At 41.0% G+C, this 23,260-nt stretch overlaps 1 protein-coding gene and 1 long non-coding RNA gene across 7 annotated transcripts in view; one reads left to right on the forward strand and one right to left on the reverse strand.

Annotated features, from left to right (window-relative positions):
- The window catches only part of LOC122871900 (bromodomain-containing protein 4-like), a 23,123-nt gene extending 4,812 nt beyond the window's left edge, over nucleotides 1-18,311 (forward strand). For 4 of the 6 annotated variants that reach the window (XM_044187477.1, XM_044187499.1, XM_044187518.1 and 1 more), the window contains 19 exons: nucleotides 81-173; nucleotides 2,041-2,178; nucleotides 2,317-2,449; nucleotides 5,401-5,798; nucleotides 5,884-6,255; nucleotides 6,688-6,816; nucleotides 8,406-8,627; nucleotides 8,802-9,025; nucleotides 9,109-9,209; nucleotides 9,311-9,568; nucleotides 10,839-10,937; nucleotides 11,065-11,481; nucleotides 12,087-12,698; nucleotides 13,495-13,595; nucleotides 13,852-13,972; nucleotides 14,358-14,491; nucleotides 14,601-14,791; nucleotides 15,963-16,203; nucleotides 16,294-18,311. In XM_044187477.1, coding sequence (XP_044043412.1) covers nucleotides 81-173; nucleotides 2,041-2,178; nucleotides 2,317-2,449; nucleotides 5,401-5,798; nucleotides 5,884-6,255; nucleotides 6,688-6,816; nucleotides 8,406-8,627; nucleotides 8,802-9,025; nucleotides 9,109-9,209; nucleotides 9,311-9,568; nucleotides 10,839-10,937; nucleotides 11,065-11,481; nucleotides 12,087-12,698; nucleotides 13,495-13,595; nucleotides 13,852-13,972; nucleotides 14,358-14,491; nucleotides 14,601-14,791; nucleotides 15,963-16,203; nucleotides 16,294-16,362 — 4,053 coding nt within the window. In that variant the 3' untranslated portion in view covers nucleotides 16,363-18,311. The remainder of the gene's footprint in view (nucleotides 1-80; nucleotides 174-2,040; nucleotides 2,179-2,316; nucleotides 2,450-5,400; nucleotides 5,799-5,883; nucleotides 6,256-6,687; nucleotides 6,817-8,405; nucleotides 8,628-8,801; nucleotides 9,026-9,108; nucleotides 9,210-9,310; nucleotides 9,569-10,838; nucleotides 10,938-11,064; nucleotides 11,482-12,086; nucleotides 12,699-13,494; nucleotides 13,596-13,851; nucleotides 13,973-14,357; nucleotides 14,492-14,600; nucleotides 14,792-15,962; nucleotides 16,204-16,293) is intronic. The other 2 variants (XM_044187489.1, XM_044187527.1) reach the window with 2 other exon arrangements.
- On the reverse strand, nucleotides 9,871-16,065 carry LOC122871938. Its single transcript, XR_006376958.1, has 2 exons — nucleotides 15,943-16,065; nucleotides 9,871-10,126 (listed from the first exon to the last, which is right to left on the reverse strand). It is a non-coding gene; the product is annotated as an uncharacterized LOC122871938 (long non-coding RNA).
- Nucleotides 18,312-23,260: the final 4,949 nt, after the last annotated feature.

Raw genomic sequence — 23,260 nt, forward strand, 5'->3', positions numbered from 1 at the left:
TGTTTATTACATGTAAACTGTGTCTGGTGTTTGAACTTAAATTTGATAGATTTCTTTTGTATGATTTTGCTTTTTTTCAGTTCCTGCTTAAAGAGGTGTTGAAGACATTATGGAAACACAACTTTGCGTGGCCCTTCCAAGCTCCTGTAGATGCCATCAAACTCGGTTTGCCTGTGAGTCATGTGTTTATGTGTGTTTGCATGCCTGAAATCAAAGTGTATAGTCCAGAACACACTAATAGCATGCAAGCTATTATGCCAGCTTGCAATATTCTAGATTTTTGTTGTCAACAAATCCCATAAAAAGACCAAAACAAACATGCATTGTTTCTTAATACTTTCCAGTTTCTCCAGCATGTGTCCATTTGTGTTGCTCTTAGCCCCCAAGCCCAAATGGGTCACAAATACATACTTTCATAAAAATAAAAAATAAAAATAATAATAATTTCCTAAAACAGCTGGGCACTGTAGTTTTTAGCAAACATTACTCACAGTAACTAGTGTATTTGTTGGGGACTATTTTTATCCATGGGTTTGGTGCACTAGCTTCCATATCAATTATGGTTTGCCTCAAGGTTCAATTCTGGGACCAATACTGTTCTCCTTATATATGCTCCCCTTGGGTGATGTCATCCGCAGACGTGGTTTTCCTTTCATTGTTATGCGGATGACACACAGTTCTACCTCCCTGTCAAGCCCACTGACCTTAGTATGCTGAGTGCCCTGCAGGACTGCCTGTCTGACATAAAAAACTGGATGTTGATAAATTTTCTTCAGCTCAACTCAAATAAAACAGAAATCCTTGTTATTGGGCCCAAACACATCAATAAACAAATACTGCCATCTACTGGTAACCTGTCACAACATATCAAACCTGTTGCAAGAAATCTCGGTGTCCTGTTTGATAGCAGTTTGTTTTGAGCAACATATCACTAAGCTTGTCCAATCATGTTTTTATCACCTCAAAAACATTGCAAAAATCCGATCTATTTTAAATCGTAGTGATGCAGAAACTGTTGTACATGCTTTTATTTCCTCACGCCTTGATTATTGTAGAAGTCTGTTCACTTGTCTTAATCAAAAAACTTTGACCCGACTGCAGACTGTACAGAACACAGCTGTTAACCAGGACCAAGAAGTACGACCACATAACACCTGTTTTAGCCTCGCTACATTGGCTCCCTGTTTGTTTTAGGATTGATTTTAAGATCTTATTGATTACCTTTAAGGCTCTTCATGGCTTGGCTCCAGATTATATTTTAGACCTTTTAATCCCTTATGAGCCTTTACATAGTTTGAGGTCTTCGAGCAGGGGTCTTCGGTTTCTTCCTGAGTCCAGGATGAAAACAAAGGGGGACAGAGCTTTTGCCATCAGGGCATCAAGGCAACTTGCCTGAAGAAATTAGGTTGTGTGAGTGTGTGTCTTCTTTTAAGTCTCTTCTTAAAACACATTTTTATCAGAAAGCATATCCTGAAATTACCTGAGCTGTCTGTTTATTTTATAGGTTTTTATGTATTTTATCATTCACTGTGGTATTTTATTTCTCTCTCTGTGAAGCACTTTGTACTTTGTTTTGATAAGTGCTCTATAAATAAAGTTTATTATTATTATTTACGGCAGCTGGGAAATATATGTGGAATTGACTTAAAATAAACCAACGTGCCCATGTTCATCATAATGTACAAACATGTCAATGGTGTGGCTCATTAATGTGTTTTTAATATTTTTTGACAACAGTGGATCTCTATAGCACAGAGCAATAAACTGTATCAGGCTTTGGCTACATAGACAATACAATTCATTGTTGGTTTTGAATGGATTTGTTGATAACACAAAACATATAGAATATCACCAGGCTTAAATGTGCCAGGCTAAATGTGTGCTATGGTTGACATGACTTGGATATTTTGGACTGATGAAAGAGGATGAGAGTTTTGAAAAAGGCATAAACATACATTGTGTCTTTGTTTTCTCATATTCTTCACTTACTTTTGTCCAGACAAGATACTAACCTCTAACATCCTCTCCGTCTCCCTTAAGGACTACTATAAGATCATCAAGATCCCTATGGACATGGGCACGATTAAAAAACGTCTGGAGAACAACTACTACTGGAATGCCCAGGAGTGTATCCAAGACTTCAACACAATGTTCACAAACTGTTACATCTACAACAAGGTCAGCCACTGGCCACATAAATTCTAGTTGCATCTGACATCCCTGAACTTGAAGTTCAGGTGATAGAGCCAGACATTATTCTACTCAAGGAAAGCATCTGTACAAAAAGCTTATCTAAACATGTGTTTGTGTGTTTAGCCTGGGGATGACATTGTCCTAATGGCGGAGGCCTTGGAAAAGGTATTTCTCCATAAGATCACAGAGATGCCGCAGGAAGAAAAGGAGATAGCTGTTGTCACCAAGGGACGCAGAGGGAGCAGGCGAGAGCCAGGTATGAATTTCGGATTTAAAATGGACTTTAAAATGTCGGTATAATACTGTTTTTGTTGCCTCAAGAGCCTCACCTTCCTTTCAATAGCAAATGTGTTACGAGACTATTACTGCATTCACATGGGTTCAGGTAGACAGTAGACACACTGAAAACCTTCTGGATGGCACAGGAAAAACAAACAAACTGTCCGATGGAATGGCAGGATGGCAAAACGAAACACGCACGACGATATGTTGCTATGGTGATGTATTTATAAAGAATGGGATAAAATATATTAAATAAAATATTTTTGCGTCTGGTATTCCACCCAGCCGTGTGCTGCCATATGTCAGCTTTTCTTGTAAAATCTTGGGAGGATTTCAAGCTCTGATCATATCATTTAGCAATAATTGCACCAAAATCATTAGCTTTTCGTCCAGATTGCCCATGTTTTCTCCTTGTGTGAGGGAGCTACGTAACATCCGGTTGTAAATTCAGTTGCGAAGGACGGCAAAAAGTAAACCTCACCTTATTTTACCGCCTTGCTCTCGTCCACTTAAATGATATCCAGTTTGCCGTCTACCGTCTGCCTGAATCTATGTGAATGCAGCATATTACACAGGTTGGGATTGTGTTTGTGTGTGTTCTTGCTATACTCTGAAGACTGTGATGAGGACGTGCTATGAGTCAATTGCAGTGAGAAGTTAATGGTACTAACCTAACAAGCCAAGCTTGTATGTACAGTTCTTATATTGTCTGTACTGATTCTCCCTCTTCATCAACTACAGCTAGCATGAAACATTTATTGTTAAATCAAATCTTGCTTCTTCATGCTTGTTAGGCATGTCCTGTACCATTGTTCATAATCCATCCATCAGGTTTACCGCGGTCTGACCCGCCAAGACTAGGCAAATTACACCCATTAGGTTACACCCATCACACAACTCCATAACTCCATTATTTAAACACATCACCGGGGTTGCGGTCAAATAAATGACCCCGAAGTATCTAAGTTGCAGCCATGATAAGAGCTGTTCAAATTATCGAAATGCTAAGGAAAGGTTCTTCAATGCTTCCTTTCATATCTCCTTTAGCATAGGATACACTGGACCATCCTTTACAAAAGGAAAGGAGATAATGCCATCCCACAATTCCTTGCAGCAGCGACATTTAAAGCGCCGCACCATTCGGCCGGTGACGTAAAGCAGACACGCAGCAGAGAGAGAGGGAGCATGTGAATATGGACAGAAGTGTTGACGTGATAGAAAAACTTTCTTTGATCATGAAGCCTAATGTTACTCTTCTGTGGTTTATCAGTGAAGTGTATGAACTACACTGCAGACTCCAGTTTCTCTTAACAGGAAAGAGAGAGCTAGATCCGCGTTATATACGCTTGTCTCCTCTATGAGACATCTGTATCCTCACTGCGCTGTATTACTATAAACTATGATGAACTGGTCATGGGTCACTTCTCTCGCACTAGTCTCCTGCATTAGTTCTGTGTTGTTGACTGTGTAGTTGCTATAGCAGCTTTGACATACAGGTGTTCATGTTTGCTGTCTGCTGTAGTTTAAAATGTTCTCTGTTGTAAATTGTTGTTAAAAACTATTAGATATAAGTTATCCTGGCCATTCAAAGGAATAAAAAAAAACGTGAATATCGCTCACCGTTTAGTATGATGTCCTTATATAGACTGACCTTCTCTCAGCAACCCCAACTGCGACTGACTTCAAACATTGTTAATAAAGTAATATTTTTCCCCGGATTGTCTACGTTTATATTGCCTGCATGAAACAACAGGGTATAACACACAGGGTGAAATAAGATGCACTTTTTGTAGTCCATCTTAGGAACATTGTAGTTTCACCATGGCAGACCCACGTCAGTAACATCTGCCGCCGCATAATTACGTCGCCTAGTGTAAGTGCAGTCAGATTCTCTTAGCACCGAGCGGTTGTCTTTTACTAAGTCCTCATGAATTCTCCTTCACATCTTTCCTTGACCTTATGACGTTTTCCACTGAGGTCATGGAAAAGTGTTTAGGTAAAGACATAGGAGGGAATTTTCGACCGTATCCCTGCAGTTCAGCATAAGGACCTTTGCCTATTTTAACCTATGCACTCTCACCTGTTTCAAATACTGAGCATACCAGTGTATAATGGTGAAATTGAGAGCCACTACTTCCTCAGAGCATTGTAAATATTAGAATATGGTAACACAAGCATAAGCATTAGGTGTCTTTTTACATATGTAGTAGCATATATTTGTTTTCTGATACAAAATTAGCCACTATTCACACATTTAGTTCAACATGAATTTATTTATCTGCAGAAATATAAATGTGCAAAATACAGCGTTTGTGTGCTTCAGCAGGAGACATGGGATGAGGGCTCCTGTTGGTCACAGAAGTAAACACACTACTTCTCTGCAGCCTGCAGTTCAGTGTACCGGCACATTTCATCTGAAAAACTTGTTGGAAAAAAATAAACGTTGTGTCTCACTGCGACGATTCTACACCATTAGCAGTTGGCGTTAGCATGTAGGTAACATTAGCTGTTGGCTAGGGTAGCAATAGCATGACAACAGTTAGCGTTATAGCATTTAACAAGCAGCATGTGGGCCTTATGTGATTTACTTTCAACCGACTGGTCATCCGTGTCTTCCACCACGGCTTCCAACAGCGCAGGAGCTGAGCCGCTGCGCCAGAGAAGGCTGGCCTGTGTCCCAGCAACGCATCGATTCAGACGGTCAGATCACTTGCTGCTCCGCCGGTCAGAGCTTGACCAATCAGAAATGTTCAGTGCTGCAAGCCCCTCCCAGAAAGTTACAGTGCTTCTGAAAAGTACTACCCCCCCCGAGGAGGAACCTTTTGGGGGGTAAAATAATGTCCCCAGAACTTAATTTAAGTTCCTGTGGTGGAAACGCAGCTCTTGATTTCATTTTTGTGATCTTGTTTATATTTTTCCTTCCAGCTCTGATCACTAAGTCAGATTCAGGCCAAGACTCATCATCCCCCTCTACCACCCCACACACACGAGGCTTCTCATCCCCTTCAACCACCCCGCAGACCCGTGCCCCACCTGCCCCTCAAGCCCCTCCTGCCCTGCCCCTTTCCCAGCCTCTGGCCCTGCCCCTATCCCAGCCTCTGGCCCTGCCCTTGTCCCAGCCTCTGGCCCTGCCCCTGTCCCAGCCTCAGCCCCCACGTGTGCCTCCTACGCCCACCTCCCACGCACCCCATTTGGGACCTCCATTCCCCCTCTCAACACCTGACGTCCTGGCCCAGGGCATGACCTCTGTTCCCCCTCCAGCCCCGACACACCCAGGCCTCCATCCCACCCCGAAGCTGCAGAGCTCCCCTGCCCTCATCAAGGTAAGGAGAAGTCAGCAGCCATTCTAATTTATCACAAGCGGATTTGTTGTCATTTTCTAATGTCTGATCTCGGATGTTCCAACAGCAAAGGAAGAGCCAGAAGAGGAAAGCAGACACCACCACACCCACAGCCAATGACCAGCTCAGTGAATCATCTCCTGTCTCTGCTGAGATTCGGCCACGCCGAGAGAGCAGTCGCCCTTCTAAGCAACCCAAAAAAGAAGTGTTGCAGCCCGATTCTCAGCATCACCTAGGAGGCGGTTTGGAGACTGGAGGGACGGTTACGCATAATCGGCAGGACCAGTTGCGTTCCTGCGCACGCCTCGTCAGAGAGATGCTGTCTAAGAAACATGTCTCATATGCCTGGCCCTTCTACAAGCCTGTTGATGTAAAAGCTCTTGGCCTCCACGACTACCATGACATCATCAAGCACCCCATGGATCTCAGCACCATCAAGGTGATTTTATTAGGATTGATGACCGACATGTAGTGGACTTTGTGTGGCTGCCAATACGTGGGTTTTGATACAGATGTCAAAATAATGTTTTAACATATAAATTATATGCTTTTCTCTACACGATCCCTTTTTTCATTTAACAAAATAACTACCCATACAAGAACATGTATTTGTTTATTTGGATTTATTTTCTTTTAGCTCAAGGCTAGTTTCCTAACGGTCCATATTAAGATAAAGCATTGTGTGATATATTTTGGTACTTGTCAGCTTTTGATACTTGGTTTTATAGATACAGTTGGTACAAAGAAAATATTCAGGTTGAAATACCGTCCCCTTTTTTTTTTTTGACTCTAAAAATGAAGAATAAGTTTTAAAATGTAAAGAATTTGAACAGATTTTGATCATGGTGGTGCATTTGTTTGTCTCCTTCAGAAAAAGCTGGACAACAGACAGTACAGAGACGCGCAAGAATTTGCTGCAGACGTCCGGTTAATGTTCTCCAACTGTTACAAGTACAATCCCCCAGACCATGATGTGGTTGGCATGGCACGCAAATTACAGGTAATCAACATGTCATACATGTCAGGCAATCCATAATAAACATTATATACACTATATGACCAAGCCAGATTAACATATTAGGGGGCACAATGCAAATATAACCTGTGGGCGCCTTGACCCCCCTGTTTCTCCCACTCTGTGTGCATTGTGTATGTATTAGTAAGTAGTTTGTGTGGATCTGTTGTATGATTAAGCACAATTTTATTTAGGAAAATTCATCCTTTAAGCACAATGTACAATATTTTGAAATAATAAAGGTTTACGAGTTTCTCGTTAAACTGAGTTAATCCAGAATTTAAGGCAGGGCCTCTCCACAAAATGGGGTCTCAAGATGAGCTAACAATGCAGGTGTTGGCCACTATTATTTCATATTATTTTATAGACAGTTCATAATGTCCTTTAGTGGCGCATACAATATTAACAAACATATTTGCAATAAATGAAATTACCAGAAGCTTATTGCCACACAGTGAACTTGGAGTCTTTGGGGCTCCTGAATACCTGGAATCCCCTTGTATATGACCAAAAGTATGTGGACACCTCTGTGTCCCTTAAGCTATCCCGGCTGCCATGTGCCAAAATATTTTGGAAATCCTTCCCAGCAGAGTGAAAGCTATTATAGCAGCAGATTAATACCCACTGTTTTGGAATGAGATGTTCAGCAGTCACATGTGGGTGTAATTTTCAGGTGTCTACATACTTTTTAGCCACATAGTGTAAATGCTTGGGATTGTTACCTGGTTCCATCTTAGATACAGTTCCAAGTTAGCAAAATACCCTAGTTTATTATTCCTTTGTTAAACATAGCTACCTATTGTATCCCCCATGCCGTGATGATGTCATGTACCTTTCACTGTGTTTGTTTACATTGCCGATAGCACAATTGTTTTAAGTGTGTTGGCTTACTTCTCAAAATGCAGGACAAATACAGTAAAATGCGATATTGTAGCAAGGTATTGTCAACTAATGCAGAGTACATGAGCGTGGTGACAATGCACTTTATTTTTTCTCTGTGTGTTTGTACTTGAGAAAGTTGCTGTATAAATAAAATTGATTATTACTATTACCCCCCCCCCCAAAAAAAAAAAAATTGTAAAAATGTTTCATAAGAAAATTGAAAGAAGTTACACTTGGACAATATATTGTGTTATAGTTTTATTTCAAAATTGATTACATTCACTTTTTGGCCATCAATCTACACACAATAATGTATAATTGTTGACAAAGGCAAAACATGTTAACGTGTGTTTATTAAATGTATTATTTTATTATTATTACACATACATATTAAAAATGTAAAAAAAAAATGACATCTCTCATTTACATAAGTATTTAGTTCCAGTAAATATGATATGGAGTATTCACTGTATAGTGTGTGTATTTATACTGAAGCATGGTAAACGTGTCCATGTAGATGCACAAAACTAACGGTCTTTTTTTCAGTTCTCCAAGGAAATCTTCAAAATGCATATTAAGAAAAGAATTTATATATGTCATTGCAATTATTGCTCTTTGGCACTGTTTGTGCTGGCTTGGTTTGTGGTTCAAGTAGAGTTCACAGTTTCTCCTGCCGTCCTCCGTCCTAACAGGACGTGTTTGAGATGCGTTTTGCCAAAATGCCTGATGAGCCAGAGGAGCCCGCCCCTGTTCCCACCCCGTCATCGGCCCTCCACCCTGCCCCCTCCACTCGACAAGCCCTGCCTCCTTCTGCTGTCTCGGAAGACGGTAGCTCCAGTTCCTCCGAATCCGAGTCCTCTGGAGGAGACTCAGAACAAGAAAGGCAACAGCGATTGGCTGAGTTACAGGAACAGGTTAGAGGATGGAAAATGAAGGGGGAGGGAGGCTTATGAAACACGACAGGTGGGTGGGCCACGCAGAACAGCTTTACCGAACGTGGGTGAATGCTGAAACACGGAGAAACAAATATGCAGGCTGCTGTCTTTTCGTCTCTTAAGACCACAACTGTCTGTGTTTGTGTCCTCTAGCTTAAAGCTGTCCATGAACAGCTGGCAGCACTCTCCCAGCCCCAAGTCATCAAGCCCAAGAAGAAAGAGAGGGAGAAGAAAGAGAAGAAGAAAGAAAAGCACAAAAAGAAGATGGGAGCAGAGGAAACTGTGGAGACCCCTCCCTCTGTGATGCTTCAGACTTCTAAGAAAAACAAGAGCAGCAAGGAGCCAATCATTGCAAAGAAGGACAGGAAAAAGCCTGGGTAGGTGTTACAGAGGTAATAAGATAAGTGATGTTTTTGTATCTGCATTAACTGGAGCTAATCTAATCATATGTCAATCACAGTAAGAAAGAAGGAGTTAAAAATAGCCGCCCAGCTGTGCCACCTCAGCCTGGGCCAACCCCTCTCGTCCCCTCGGCCTCTCTTGAAGCAGAGGATGACATGGGTATGTATACGAGAGATATGTTGAGCATGATGTTTTGTTTGAAAGTGTTTGTGTCTTTAACAATAGCCCAGTATCAACCTGATGTTATGCTTTCCCCCCAGATGTATTCGGGGGCGTGTCGACCGACAGGTGCAAGCCGATGTCATACGAGGAGAAACGGCAGCTGAGCCTGGACATCAACAAGTTGCCCGGTGACAAACTCGGCCGCGTCGTGCACATAATCCAAACGCGTGAACCTTCGCTGAAGAACTCCAACCCGGACGAGATCGAGATTGACTTTGAGACGCTGAAGCCCTCCACGCTGAGAGAGCTAGAGAAGTACGTCTCCAGCTGCCTCAGGAAGAAGAAAAAGCCGTCAGGTAGGCTGTTTATATGTGTGCTCAGCACTTCTTTTCAAGGATTGTCATGCGACTTTTGTGATCCCAACAATTCTTACCTGAGTCATAGCACTTGCACATGAAAGTCTTGTTGTACCACTCAATTAAAGGGGAAACACTGCTCCCACAGTGGAAACGGTATTGCCAAATCTCTACCGGTGGACACATTTCTATCGCCACACGGTATATACCGTCATATCGCCCAATCCTACAATAGCTCGACATTTTGCTAAATACGCTTCTTTGCTTTCTAACGGAGAGTTCAATCAGGAGAGACAAGTCAATAAAGTAAAGATAGTGTTTATTGAAACAGATGATGTGAGATATTAATCTTGACAGAGTCTTTGGCACTTAGACTCCGCGGGGAGATTTTGGTAATGGAGGCTGTCTGCCCTGAGCAGCAGCAGAATAAATCTCTCCATGGAGTCCAGACACTGGTGGTGGTGGCTGGTGACTCTGCTGAGGCTGATGGCTGGAGAGGTTGATGGACTGATGCGGTGATGGGGAGGTGGAGGGGCGCACAACCGTTGCATGAACATACTGAAGGCAGAGAGAGAATCATATTTAAACAGGCGGTAGTAGGCTGATAGGTTGACAATGAAGGTGTGTCACTGTGCTACTGGATAGATGAGACCAGCTAAGGAACAGCTGATATCCTGATTTGATAGCCCCGGATAATGACAGCAGGAAATATGAGTTAACTACACCTAAGCATGCAGAAGTATAGTCTGAACTTTTGCTAGAGCTTCAATTAGATGAGAAGATTGATATTACTCCAATATCTGACAGTTAAATATAAGGCTACAGCCAGCAGCCGATTAGCTTAGCTTAGCACAAAGATCTGAATCCGGGGGTCGGCCTGGCTCTGTCCAATGGTAAGTGGCTGCTGGCTGTAGCCTTATATTTGAGTATTATCAATCTTCACTGCACTTCACATCATCTAACTCTCCAACAGAGCGCAAATAAGAAGATTTCTCAAAATGTCAAACTTTTGCTTTAATATCATTTTGATTTCATCCATGTATCACAGCCCTATTAACAAACCATCAGGTGTGTTGTAAGGTGTGTAGCTCAATGCATTTACTTGACTTTATTCAGTCTGAGGAATCACTGCATGTTTGCCCAACTGTTAACAAACTTCCCCTATAAGACCAGTGTTTTTTTTTTCTTCACACTGGCTAAATGTCTTGTTTACACAAGTGAGACAGAAGCTGTCAGTCTGTCAATTTCTGAATGATGTGTTTTGTTACAGTAGAGAAAACTCTGGAAACAACAAATGTGACAAAGATGAAGACAGGATCCTCATCTTCAGACAGCAGTGACTCCTCTGATAGTGAAGACTCTGAGAATGGTAATGTACACATAACGTTTAACAGTTGTCAGCATATCTTATTTTGAGAAACAGTACCTGTAGATGCTTCAGTATATCAGCATTCCTCTTATTTCCTCCCTATATTTCATATACCTTTTCCTACCAGGGCTGGTTCCCAAGCAGCAGAAGAAGACCTCTACTAACAAAGACACCAAGAGACCGCACCACCAGTCCCTCAGTAGCGGAGCGGGCCCAGTCGTTCCCCAGCCTCAAATTCAGCCTCAAATTCAGCCTCAGATTCAGCCTCAAGTGGTCCAGTCCAAACCACCATTTGTCCCCCCTGCGCCTATAACCGTCTCTGTCCCGTCTCTGGACTCCTCCCAGCTGTTGGGCTCTGGATTTGATCCTCTGGCTCACTTTATGAACCCTCACCTGACACAGTCGAACAGTGAGCCCAATCCAACCATTACTACTGCCGGTGCCCCCATCGTGTCTGGCCTCCTCAACGCAAACACACCCACTGGCCAGACTCCCACTGAGACGCACCCTTTCCTAAACCAACATCCCATCATACCTTCACCAGGTATGTACACTTCAGTAATGCTTTGCACAGCTTGCATTGCTGTAGTTAATTTTAGAAATGGTCATGAATGTGACAATATTTTAGGGCTGCAAGTTGATTTTTCATCATCAATTAATCTGTTGACTATTTTTCTGGTTAATTGATTAATTATTTAGTCTGTCAAATGTCAGAAAATAGTGTTAAATCTTCAGATAGCTTGTTTTGTCCAACCAGCCGTGCAATACCGAATGAAATTACATTTTTATTATATACAATTTATGATTTTCATCAGATAAAAGTAGCAAATCCCCACATCTCAGAAGCTTGAAGAAGCAAATGTTTGGCATTTTATGCTTGATAAATCATTAAAGAATTGTGATCATCAGAGTTGTAGTAGTTTCTGTCAATCGACTAATTGATGAATCGACTTGTTTCAGCACAAATATTTTAGATTTGTATACATATGTCATCCCTGCATTCATTTTCTGGCTTTTGTAGCTCTGCTGTATGTCTTTTTTTATTTTTTTATTTAAAGACAAAGTTGCAGCAACAGGTTTTTTGTCGGGGGGTGGGGGGTGTTCTTTTGTTCTGTTCTTTTCCCATCCATCTTTTCTTGTCATTTGCAGCGATCCACAATGCTCTTCCCCAGCAACCATCAAGACCTAGTAACCGAGCAGCTCCACTTCCTCCAAAAATCCCACAGCCTCCCCCGTCCTCACTCCCCTCCCTGCCTCCATCCCCGTCACCCCAGCTTCAGCCCTCGCTTCCACTCCCTCTACCTCAGCCTGTCCCCCGCCCCCGCGTCCCTTCACCCCCATCGCACGGCATCTTGGGTACCCTCTCGGCACAACCTCCCCAAGCCCTCCTTGAGGACGACGAAGAGCCGACGCCCGCCAGTTCTGAAATCCTGCCCCTCAGTCAAGTTCACACCTTCTTGCAGTCGCTCCAGGCTCGACCCACCATGCAGCCACAGCCGCTACATGCGCACACACATTCGCCCGTGCAGGGCGGCTCTCAGCTGGTTCCGTCGATGCACACGCAGCCTGTGACAACGTCCAGCCCCGCCCTAACACAGAGACACAGCTCAGGCCACGCGCACATGCGGCAGCCGTTCCCACATACGCACACGTCAATGTCACAGCAGCAGAAGGGGGTGGCCCTGCAGCAGAAGGTACAACAGATGCAGCAACATCAACAACAGCCATCACCACGCAGCAAAGCAGAGCCTTTCTCAACAGGTAAGATATCTATGTACTCATGGCAGTGGTTCCCAAACTGAGGGTCCGGACCTCCCAGGATGATCAAAGGAAAAAGAAAAACATATATTTCTGTTACACAAATGTTTTGGGGGGGGGGGGGTTCTGACTCTTCTCTCTCTCTCTGAAGCAAAAACAGTGCTAATAAATAGGTGCTGTTGGGGGTTAACTCTAAGTGAAGTAAACAGTATTGCAAAGTGCAATTAGTTTTTTTGGGTGGGGGTTACACTCTAAAACATGTTGATAAATCCAATAATAGTAGGGACAGGGCAATTAAACAGCTGCTGTGCTAAAAATAGTAAATGTAATGGAATTTTTAAGTCAGGCCAGTACTTCAATACTTTCAGCATTTTCTACTTTTTGTCCATGTTTGTCTTCAGTGTAAGTAAAACCAAGTTTAATATATTGTGTCATACCTGCGGGTGGCCATGTTGTGGATAAAGCAAGCTTCCTCTCCAAGGTGAGCTACTACCTGCAAGACGAGGGTCTTGTGACCAGTGGATGTAGCTGAAGAGGCTACCTTTTGGGACTCTTGCTAATTATGCTGCTCTTATTAGATATTCAAGCACTTCAAGATACTCTACAGTGGTAAATGGTAAAATACAAGCACTGTGCTTATTGTGAAACTTTTATTCTGAGATTGAGATTATTTTTTATTTACAAAATCTACCCTTAGTCTTTGGAATGACTAGACATAACTATTGTGGATGTCACTGCACATTTAATTTAGTTTAGTATGGAAATAAATAGTGGAGTGTTTCTTCTCCTGTTTTTGTAGGTTGCCTGCGTGAGAGCCCTTCTCCCCTGATGATCTATTCTCCTCAGATGCCTCACTTCCATACAATGGGACAGCAGTCACCCTCACAGACAAAGAAACATGTGAGTGATCCACCTGTTTCTTTATGCTGTTTGTGTGTCTTGACTGTATGTGCTAGCAAAACAAAATCTGCTGTGCCTCATTAACACAAGTGTGTATTTTGAGGCAGTTAAAGGTTAGATACACACAAGTGTTAAAAGGAAAGGTAATCAATTTTAATGCTGAAAACATTTGACAGAAATGTTGTTTTTGTTTCATTTTTGATATTTGACAGTAGTATGATGTTTGTATATAAACGTACTATGTTTCTGCTTGTAGGAGCAGAGGTCCAACATGGTGGTGGTCAAAAAAGAGAAGCCTTCCCTGTCACCAGTTCTGCCCCCCTCGCCCTTCAGCCCTGTCATGCGTCAAGACACGCACAAACCCGACAGCAAACACAGTGAGTACAAGAGTTTATTGTATCTACTTTATAATCATCATCAATCATATCTAAAGCTAAAGAAGGTAACATTTACTTAGTAGTAAAAAAAACAAAAAAACTAATTTTGTTGGCCAAAGCTGAGCAAGGTGTCCAAAGAATGAGTCTTAAACAGCAGAATTTCAGTTCCTCTTCTATGTTACTTATAAACGTGAAATGTGTGGGAAAAGCTACCTGCAGTCATAGACATAGTCATTCCTTTTGTTATTTTGAATTCAGAAATATTTTGTGTGCTTCCTTCCAAACGTATCTACAGCCACTTTACAGAAGCATTATTGCTAATGACCCCCTGGCCAATGATTTAAGGTGCATATGTATAGTTAATCCCCATTTATGTCCCCCTCAGGATTAGATCTGAAGTCATTGGATGGTTCTCGCCCCGTTTCCCGCCTCCCAGACTCCCCAGCACCACCCTGCTCCCAGCAAGACAACAAAATCAAGCAAGAGCCCAAGACTCCTATCGCTCCCAAGAAGACACAGGTGTGTATGAGTGTGAGATGAGAAGATCATGTCTTCAGCCACATTACAACTACACTAGCCCTTTTGGTTGGTCTGTTTTCTCTCCTTACTTTCTACCCCCTTCTCCCAGGATGTGAAGTTAAAGAACATGGGTTCTTGGGCCAGCCTGGCTCAGAGGTCCCAGTCCACCCCAGCCTCCTCCGTGCGCTCCTCCAGCGACAGCTTCGAACAGTTCAGACGGGCCGCCAGGGAGAAGGAGGAGCGAGAGAGACAGCTGAAAGCACAGGCTGAACAGGCCAGGAGAGAGCAGGAGAAGCTACGGTAAGTGGGGGTGTGTAAAAAGCAGCATAGGTTAGTATCTTAGAGGGAGACATAGAGGGACCTGATGAGAAATTATCAAAGGTTAAAGAATCACACCAGTGTTTTTTATTATCAATACATGTTTTAGCCCTTCATCTATTTTTTCAAGAGTACCATAGTTTTTTTTTTTTTTTTAGATTTTCAAATTAGTTTTGCCTACCATGCAAGCAGCTAATGGTTTCCATTCATTTCAGTACAGAATGAAAATCAACTTGAATGTTACTTGAGATGTGTAATCATCTCAGTGAACATCTTATCCAGCTTTCATTGACGTGTCATTGCATGTAAATTGATTTGAAAATGCTAATGTGACACTCTTGACACCTGAGCCAGATGATAACAAACTGGCAAATTCATATCATCCTTTTCATAATGTCAGAGGCTTCTTATTGTTTGTGCTGGTTGATTGTTGATTTCCAACAGCATACAGTAGCTCATGAATGCTATAGCGGACCACTTGCTAGTCTAAATGTCAGAGATTCCCACCAGCATATGAACACGCCATACAAGTCAACTTTTGAAATCACACTTTCATCTGCAGATTAGAGAAAAGAGAACTGAAAGGAAAAGCAAGGTGAGCAGATTAAAGTAGTTTGTGAGTAAACACTAAAATAAGGTGGAGAATTAAGTAGAATTTAAATGGTGAAATAAGAACTAACCTACTAGAAATAGAAATGTCCTGATGAGAGCACCCTTAATAAATATATATGTAACTTTATTTGTAAAGCACTTATCAAAGTTACAAAGTGCTTTACAGGAAAAGAAAAGAAAATCAAGCAATATAAGCAGATGCATGTTGTAGTGTCAATATGAGCAAGGCACATATATTAGCATTTTAGTTTATCATGTCAGTATCAGCGTATATGTCTGCCAATAGGTAACATGACTGCAGCACAGAAATAAATGAGACATAAATATAAAATATAACACATAGTTTGTGTTTTTGAATATCAGGTGATATATCATCTTCAAAAAATTTGGAACGCTCAAATAATATAGGTATCGGACTGATAAATGCAGTATTGATTGGGTTTAATAATGTTTCATTATCATCAAAGTAATTGACAAGTGTCACATGGAGTTGACGGACCTGCTGCAGCCAGCCATCTTACTTTTCTTTTTTTTTCCGTAGCCGTGACGACGACGACACCATGGAGCAGACTCGTCGAGTGCAAGAAGATGCCCGCCGTCGCCAGGAGCAACAGTCACCGCTTGCTCCCACACCTCCAGCTTCCACCCCGCCCACTCACTCCCCACAGGCCCCACCCCCACAACCACAAGCCCCACCCCCGTCCTCCACAGCTACACAGAACGCTCTCGACCAGAGGGAGATGGCACGCCGCCGCGAGCAGGAGAGGCGCAGGAGAGAGGCGGTACGCACAAAACTGTAAAAAAAGAAACTGATTTTTTATTTTTAAAGACAGTCTTTAATGCTTCTCATTGTTCTTTCTTCTCCTCTGCAGATGGCTGACACCATTGACATCAACTTCCAGAGCGACCTGATGGCCATTTTTGAAGAGAATCTGTTCTGAGAGGGAAAAAGCAGATGATGGGAGTGAGAGAAAGACACACAAGCAAATTCACAAACATGCATATAACCACAATGCTCTGATACACATGGTCGCTGCTCACACAAATGCACACACACATACACAGACTTGATAGTAACTGTCCCTTTCTCTCAGTAGTTGAAACAGCTGGCTTGTGTCATGTGAATGAGAGGGGGGGAAGTGAAATTGAATTAAGCAACCCTCTTTTCCTCCAACCTCAGATACGTTTTGGTGTCTGGCTTGGTGTTTATGGGTGTTGGTTCTGGGTCTCCAGAGTCAACAGGTCAAAAACGGACAGTGAAATAATCATAGTCGGCTCCCTCAAGGAAAACAAGAAAGGCAGAATGAGAAGGAGGGGTCGGAACTTTTACGTTTAAAAAAAATTATGGCGGTGAAGAGGATGAGTTTAATTTAAGAAATTATGTGAAAAACCTTATTCTCTTATGTCTGAGAGGAGAGATGGGGGGTTTAAAAGGAACGGGTGAACAAATTACAAACGGACAGATCACTTTGTTTTAGTTTTTTCCTCTCTCCTAATCGCGTCTCTTTTTTTAATTTTATTTTAAGTTGGATTTTAACTGGGAGGGGTGGGCTGGTTTTGGTCTAGTTTGTCAGGTTCAGCGGTCATCTGAGAGTCGGTTGTTTTCTCAGGACAGTGGGAACGCAACACCCCAGCCACATTCACACACTTTTCTAAGACATCCTTCCTCCCTTCACTTCCTTCTAATTCTCTCTCTTCAGTCACTAATTGGAGAGGTGGAGGCTTCAGTGATGCTCGGTCTTTGTGCACGTTGAACATCCGAGGGCAATGAGGAAGGAACGATGGCATTTTAAAAGTTTCCGTGTGTGTCCTTTGCCTTAGCGCTCTGGCCTGTAAACTAACAATCATACCCTACAAATTATACATATTATATATAAATAGATACATGAATATATATTATATACGACGAAAAGTCAATGAAAAAGAACATGAGAGGAATTTGGATTTCGGGGAGCAAAGCTCATCTCTGTGTTCACCTTTGAGCTCTGGTTTTGATTTTGTAGAATTTACTGTAAAGAAGAAAAAAAACTTTTTTATGATTCTATTGAGAGGATTGTTCGTCTGTCTTATTCTCTCATACATTTTCTTTTTGTTTGGGTTTTTTTTTTTTTCTCGACTCTATGCCAAAACCAATCTATTGAGTGCTGAAAGTTCATTCACATTTTTTACATGTAAGATGCATCTTCTTTTCACTTTATATTAAAGGCTGTTTTTATTGCTATTTAATTTTCCTTTATCCTCCTTTTAAAAAAAGTTATGCAGCAGTTTTCTCTGTAAAAGTGTGAAGAAGCGGTTCCAAAATCACTGTATGTCTCTACTTTACTAGGCCCCATCATTCTGTAGCTGTTCAATATCTGCACTTGACTTGTCATTACTTACATCTTCTCTTTTTTTTTATTTTTTTTTATTATTTCATCATGTACATGTTTTTAGTCTTTCTTAGCCGTCTCGTCCACCACTATCTTCCTCACAGCTTCGACAGTCTGTATAATAGATTCTTGTTTGTCATCCAGTGTTAGTTTTTATTTTTAAAATGTTTTCATCGTCCATGATAACTGTTTTGGGATGTCGTGTGCCATTGTGTTTTTCTGGAAGCGGGAGGTTTTCCTGGTTTCCTTAGGATGGCCCAGAGATCTGTGAGTGTTTTTGATTCTATAATCACTTTCTTTATGTTTCATTTCTTTTCCCTTCTCATATTTGATTGTTTTGAGTTTATTTTGTTTTCTTTTCCCTTTGCTATTTTTCTCTGATTTATTTTATCCAGAACAACCCGTTGGTATGTTGGTGAGTGAGGCATTGAGGTCAATAGATTCATCTTGTTCAGATTATGGAGTACAGCATCTTTTTTTAAGAAAAGTATTAAAATAATATTTTAAAAAATCTTTAAAAATCTTGTATTTGTCTTTTGTCTTGAGTTATTCACACACAAACTGTATTTCTGTGGTCCAAATGGTGAGCCCTGGTGCAATGCTCCAACTTCAGCCAAAGGGGGGCGCTATAAAGAAAGAAGAGGTCAGGTACAGTTTGAGCTCTCTTTCACGAGTATGTACTCAATGTACCCTATATAGTCAAAAGTATGTGTGCATGTTTGTGTTTGGCCCTTAACTGTTTCAACATGACAGTGCCCCCGTGCACAAAGCCAGGTCCATAAAGAAATGCTTTTTGCTGTGGAAGATCTTGACTGACCTGGACAGAACCCTGACCTCAACCCCAGTCAACACTTTTGAGATGAACACCCATTGTATACCAGACCTTATTGCCCAACATCAGTGGCTGAAAGGCAGCAAATCCCAACAGGTTTCTACATCTGCTGGGAAGTCTTCCCTGAAGATTGGAGGCTGTGATAGCAGCAGATTATTGGCCGTGGTTTTGGAATGAAATGTTCAACTATCACATATGGGTGTAATGGGTGTATAATGTGTCCACGTACTTTTGGCTGTATATTGTATATACATACTTCTACACTGATCTACAAAGAGTTTCGTTGTTCACCGCCTGCTATACATACCGTCTCATACTTAAGAATAATTATCTGATGATAATGTATTATATAATAATAATAATAATAATAATAGTAGTAAAAGCTTTATTTGTATAGCACCTTTTGCATGAAATCACTTACAACTATATTAAACTAAATGGTTGGTGGGCCATGAAAACTCCAAAAGGTTGGAAACAAGTCCAAGACTGTCATTTTAAAGTCCCATATGTTGTATTTTATTATATTATAATTTATTAGAATGTTGTCAATAAACTAAACCCAAAAAAAAAAGAAAGTGATTTATATACATAAAATATTCTGCCAATAAAAAAAAACATTTCTGGAGTCTACTCCTTTGCTATTTCTTTTTGCACATCAGACAGTGAAGTTGAATATGATGTTTACTGAAGCACTGGAGATTGCAGCCACATTGTTAGAAGTGTTTCATTACCCCGACTTCCATACGATACAGAGCATATTTTTATGATGCATAAAACAAAGATCATATGTAAAAAAAAAAAAATAAAAAAATGAGGGTGAAGTATTTGACCTCCCAATCATAGATCACAGTTCTGTTCCAACGTGGGAATAAATTCATGAGACTCGAAGGTGTTAAAGGATTCACTCTGTAAGTGGACCACTGTGCAGGATGTACTTTTACAACAAGTAACAGATGATGTTGTCATTGAGACCAGTTTAAACCAGCCACAGGTTGTAAAGAAGTAGCAGACCGATTCAGTCACATGATTTTAACAAATCCCAAGCTACTTTAGACACCACTGCTTTGCATTTTAGGACATGCCTTGACCCTCAAGTATCACATCTGAAGCCTTGGCACGCACACTACTAATAATACTGTCCACACCGTTATTTAAACTGTATCCTAAACTGTGTCTCCTGTTGCCTTGAGCGGTCTGATAATGTGCATAGTACACTGATAACTCTGCTGTTGTGAGGATCTGTTCTGTTCAACTGTTCTTTATCTTACTCAGTAAGCAGAAAGCTTTTCCTGTCCATCGCCTTTGACTTTCAAATGACTGCCTTTGTGGTTTTTGCATAGCATTTAACTTGTTAAAATCAAATCCAGCACGTGACAGAAACCTACTGCATTTCCAAAACCCCCTCTTGGAGGAGAGGTCAGTGAAACTAAACCTGCCAAGCAGGCCCCTGATTTATCAGGTGAGGATGAGAAAAGTCCAACATAAAGATAAGGGATGCTGGTGATATTCTGCACTTGCTTCTTCCTTATGTATATGAGAATGGCAAAAATATACAGGCAAAAAAGAGCATACCTAAATAGTCTGAGAACAGCATAGCCAAGAGTTTGTGGCAAAGGCGACCTGGAAGTGAGATTTAGAAATGTAACAGAAAAAAGGGAACCCCGGGGCATTTGAAGAAGTGAAACATATACCAATGCTCATTTATGTATTTAAACACAGTTTTATATTTAATTTCCATTAGTTCTGTTTTGTGAGACATATTTTTTCTCCTTTTTAAAACAAAGCAATGTCTACCCTATGTCAATGGTTGCATATGTCCACTGATCAGTGGTGGAAAGTAACAATAAGTACATTTACTCAAGTACTGTACTTAAGTACAATTTTGGGGTACTTGTACTTTACTTGAGTATTTCCATTTTCTGCTACTTTACACTTCTACTCCACTCCTTCTACTACTTTACCAGCTGCCACATTAAAGTAATGTACACATTAATGCATCAATAATCATAACCCAATAATATAATAAACATTATTCTGAAATGGGCCATTCTGCATAATGAGTACTTTTTCTTTTGGCTTTTTAAGTATATTTTGATGCTAATACTTTTGCACTTTTACTTAGTATGCTTTGAAAGTATGACTTTTACTTACTTTACTTTTACTTACTGTAACAGAGTATTTCTATACTGTGGTATTGCTACTTTTACTTAAGTACAAGATCTGACTACTTGTTCCACAACTGCCACTGGTTGTGACCAATTTTTTTTCCGTGTTTGATTTGAATATCTTCAAAGCCTTGAAGAGGTAAAATGATCGAGAAAGTAATCATAATTTTGTGTAGCATAAATTTGTTTTTGTCTGCTTCCTGCTTCTTGTAACCTCTTAGATTTATTTTGTAACCCTCCTGGGGGGTGAGGGGTCCCGACACCCTGGTTAGGGGCCACTGCTTTACAGGATGACAATTCCAATACTCTCTTTTAGCTCTGTTTATTGTCTCTACCAACTCCTGAGGGAAATATCTGGTTCTTTAGCTGCTGAATGCTCCACTATGTTCACCAGCTTGTTGCTAACTGTGTCTGTCTGCTGTTTGTTGCTGGGCAGGCAGCATAGGTGGGTTTATCAGAGCTTTGTCAGTGAAAACAGCTGCCTGCTGTGTCTGGATATGATGTGAGCAGTGACAGTGAACCAAATCAGTAAAGTTGTGGGCTGTAAAAACCAAATCAATGAGCTGAAAGATGCTAAAATGCTCCATAGAGCTGAGCGGAACTGCAGATTTGGGTGATAATTCTCGTCGCTATGAGTGACCCGTATAATATTTCACATCTTTGAATGTGGGACTTTTATGGTATTTACCCATTTTCAGAGCAGTACTTTTACTGCTTTTACTAAATAAAGGATTTGATTAAATCTTCCATCACTGCTACCACTGATCAAACAGTTGAACAAATTTATATTTCATCCAATTTATGTTTATATTTAAGCATTTTGTCTCTGCTACAGCAAACAAAACCAAAATTGTCTCTTGTTCCCACACACACTCACAGACGATGGGCGGCGTCTACTCAGAGTTACAGTTCTTGATAACTACGACGTCATCATTTTATAGAGAGAAAAACGTGTGCGTTTGTGTGCTGCGGTAGAGGGGATTTACAAATGTGCAGTTCCACATGCCAGCAGCTTGTACTGCACATGTATGGCTTCCTCGCCACACTCAGATTGAGTAAGAACCACTGCAGTCTTCCCGTTAATGCCATTAAGAGCAGTGGGGGGCGGAGATCAGTGACGAGGGCAATCATTGGAACATCAAGGCTTTCCCAAAATCAGTGCCAGATGACAATAAACAACTCCATATGTGACTTATGCACACGCAAACACATACAGTCTCAATTCAGACACATTGCACAAGACCCCACGTAATTCTGAGAAACACACACTTCTACACACTCGCTGACACATTCTGCTGCTCACAGGCAACTTGCTCTCATGCTCTTGATTTTGCAGTTTTATGGTGCACATGGTCGGCTGCAGAAATGATGTGGCTGTCATGCAGTTGTTGACGGGGCCTTACCTCTCTGTCTCTGCCGTTACACCACACACGGGTTGAAAATATTTTATGCCCTCCTCGATAAATCACTCTGAAGCACTTCTGCCTTTCCTCCGCTGTTATCTTGGGATCAACACAACATTTCCTTTTCCTCCTAATTCTGCTTCCTGTTCTAAATTAGAGCTTCCTTTTGTCTGTTTTGACTTTTTTAGTAACAGAACACATTTTTTTGAAATAACCCTTTGGCTTTGTTTTTGCATTGTTATTTCTTACTACTATTGCAGTGATTCCCAACCAGGGGTAATTGCCCCCTCCCAAAAAAAAAAACAAAACAATAAAATTGGATTGAAAATTGTGTGTGATGCGGATCTTTAGTTTCATTTGTAGTCCCAGTAACCAGTAGCTATCAGCTATGATCATAGGATAGGAAATGTTAAAAATAGCTGGCTTGAAGTACTGGGTAAACATTTAAAAAAGCTAGCTAAAACTAATGGATAAATAGTTGAAATTGTTAGCTAAAAGTACAGTTGAAATAGCTAATAGTACTGGATAAATGGTCGAAATGTCCAGCTTCTGCCACTGCAAGTGGTAGTATCAATGCAGACTTGACCAAACCAACCTAATCAAATATATATACACACTCAGTTACTAGTTTATTAGGTACACCTAGTGTAACAGTCCTGCAATAAATCCTGCCTTTGTGAAAGTTTTCAGTTTTTGTTGGAACTGTTGTGGTTGCTGTTGAATTGTATTGCATTATATAGAGAGGTGTTTCTTTTATTTAGCCTATCCTCATTGATATAAATGGGTTGGACAAAATATTAGAAACATCTGTCAGTATAATGCAATACAATAAACATTAAGTTCTTAAAGAAGTTAAGTGCTTTATAAAGAACTTTTATGCCAATCTATCTTCAATATGCTACAGTATCAATTTGTCATAGTGTTTATCGTGTATTTACTGTGGCTGGAGAAGCTCTCAGCACAGACCCAACTGTATAACACTTTGCTTGCACATTTGCACAAGTTTTGCAACACATAACTCAAATAAATTCTATAGAATTTTGCACAGACATATTTATGGTTTTGGGTAG

Source organism: Siniperca chuatsi, linkage group LG3 (genome assembly GCF_020085105.1).
Source record: "Siniperca chuatsi isolate FFG_IHB_CAS linkage group LG3, ASM2008510v1, whole genome shotgun sequence".
Lineage (NCBI taxonomy): Eukaryota > Metazoa > Chordata > Actinopteri > Centrarchiformes > Sinipercidae > Siniperca > Siniperca chuatsi.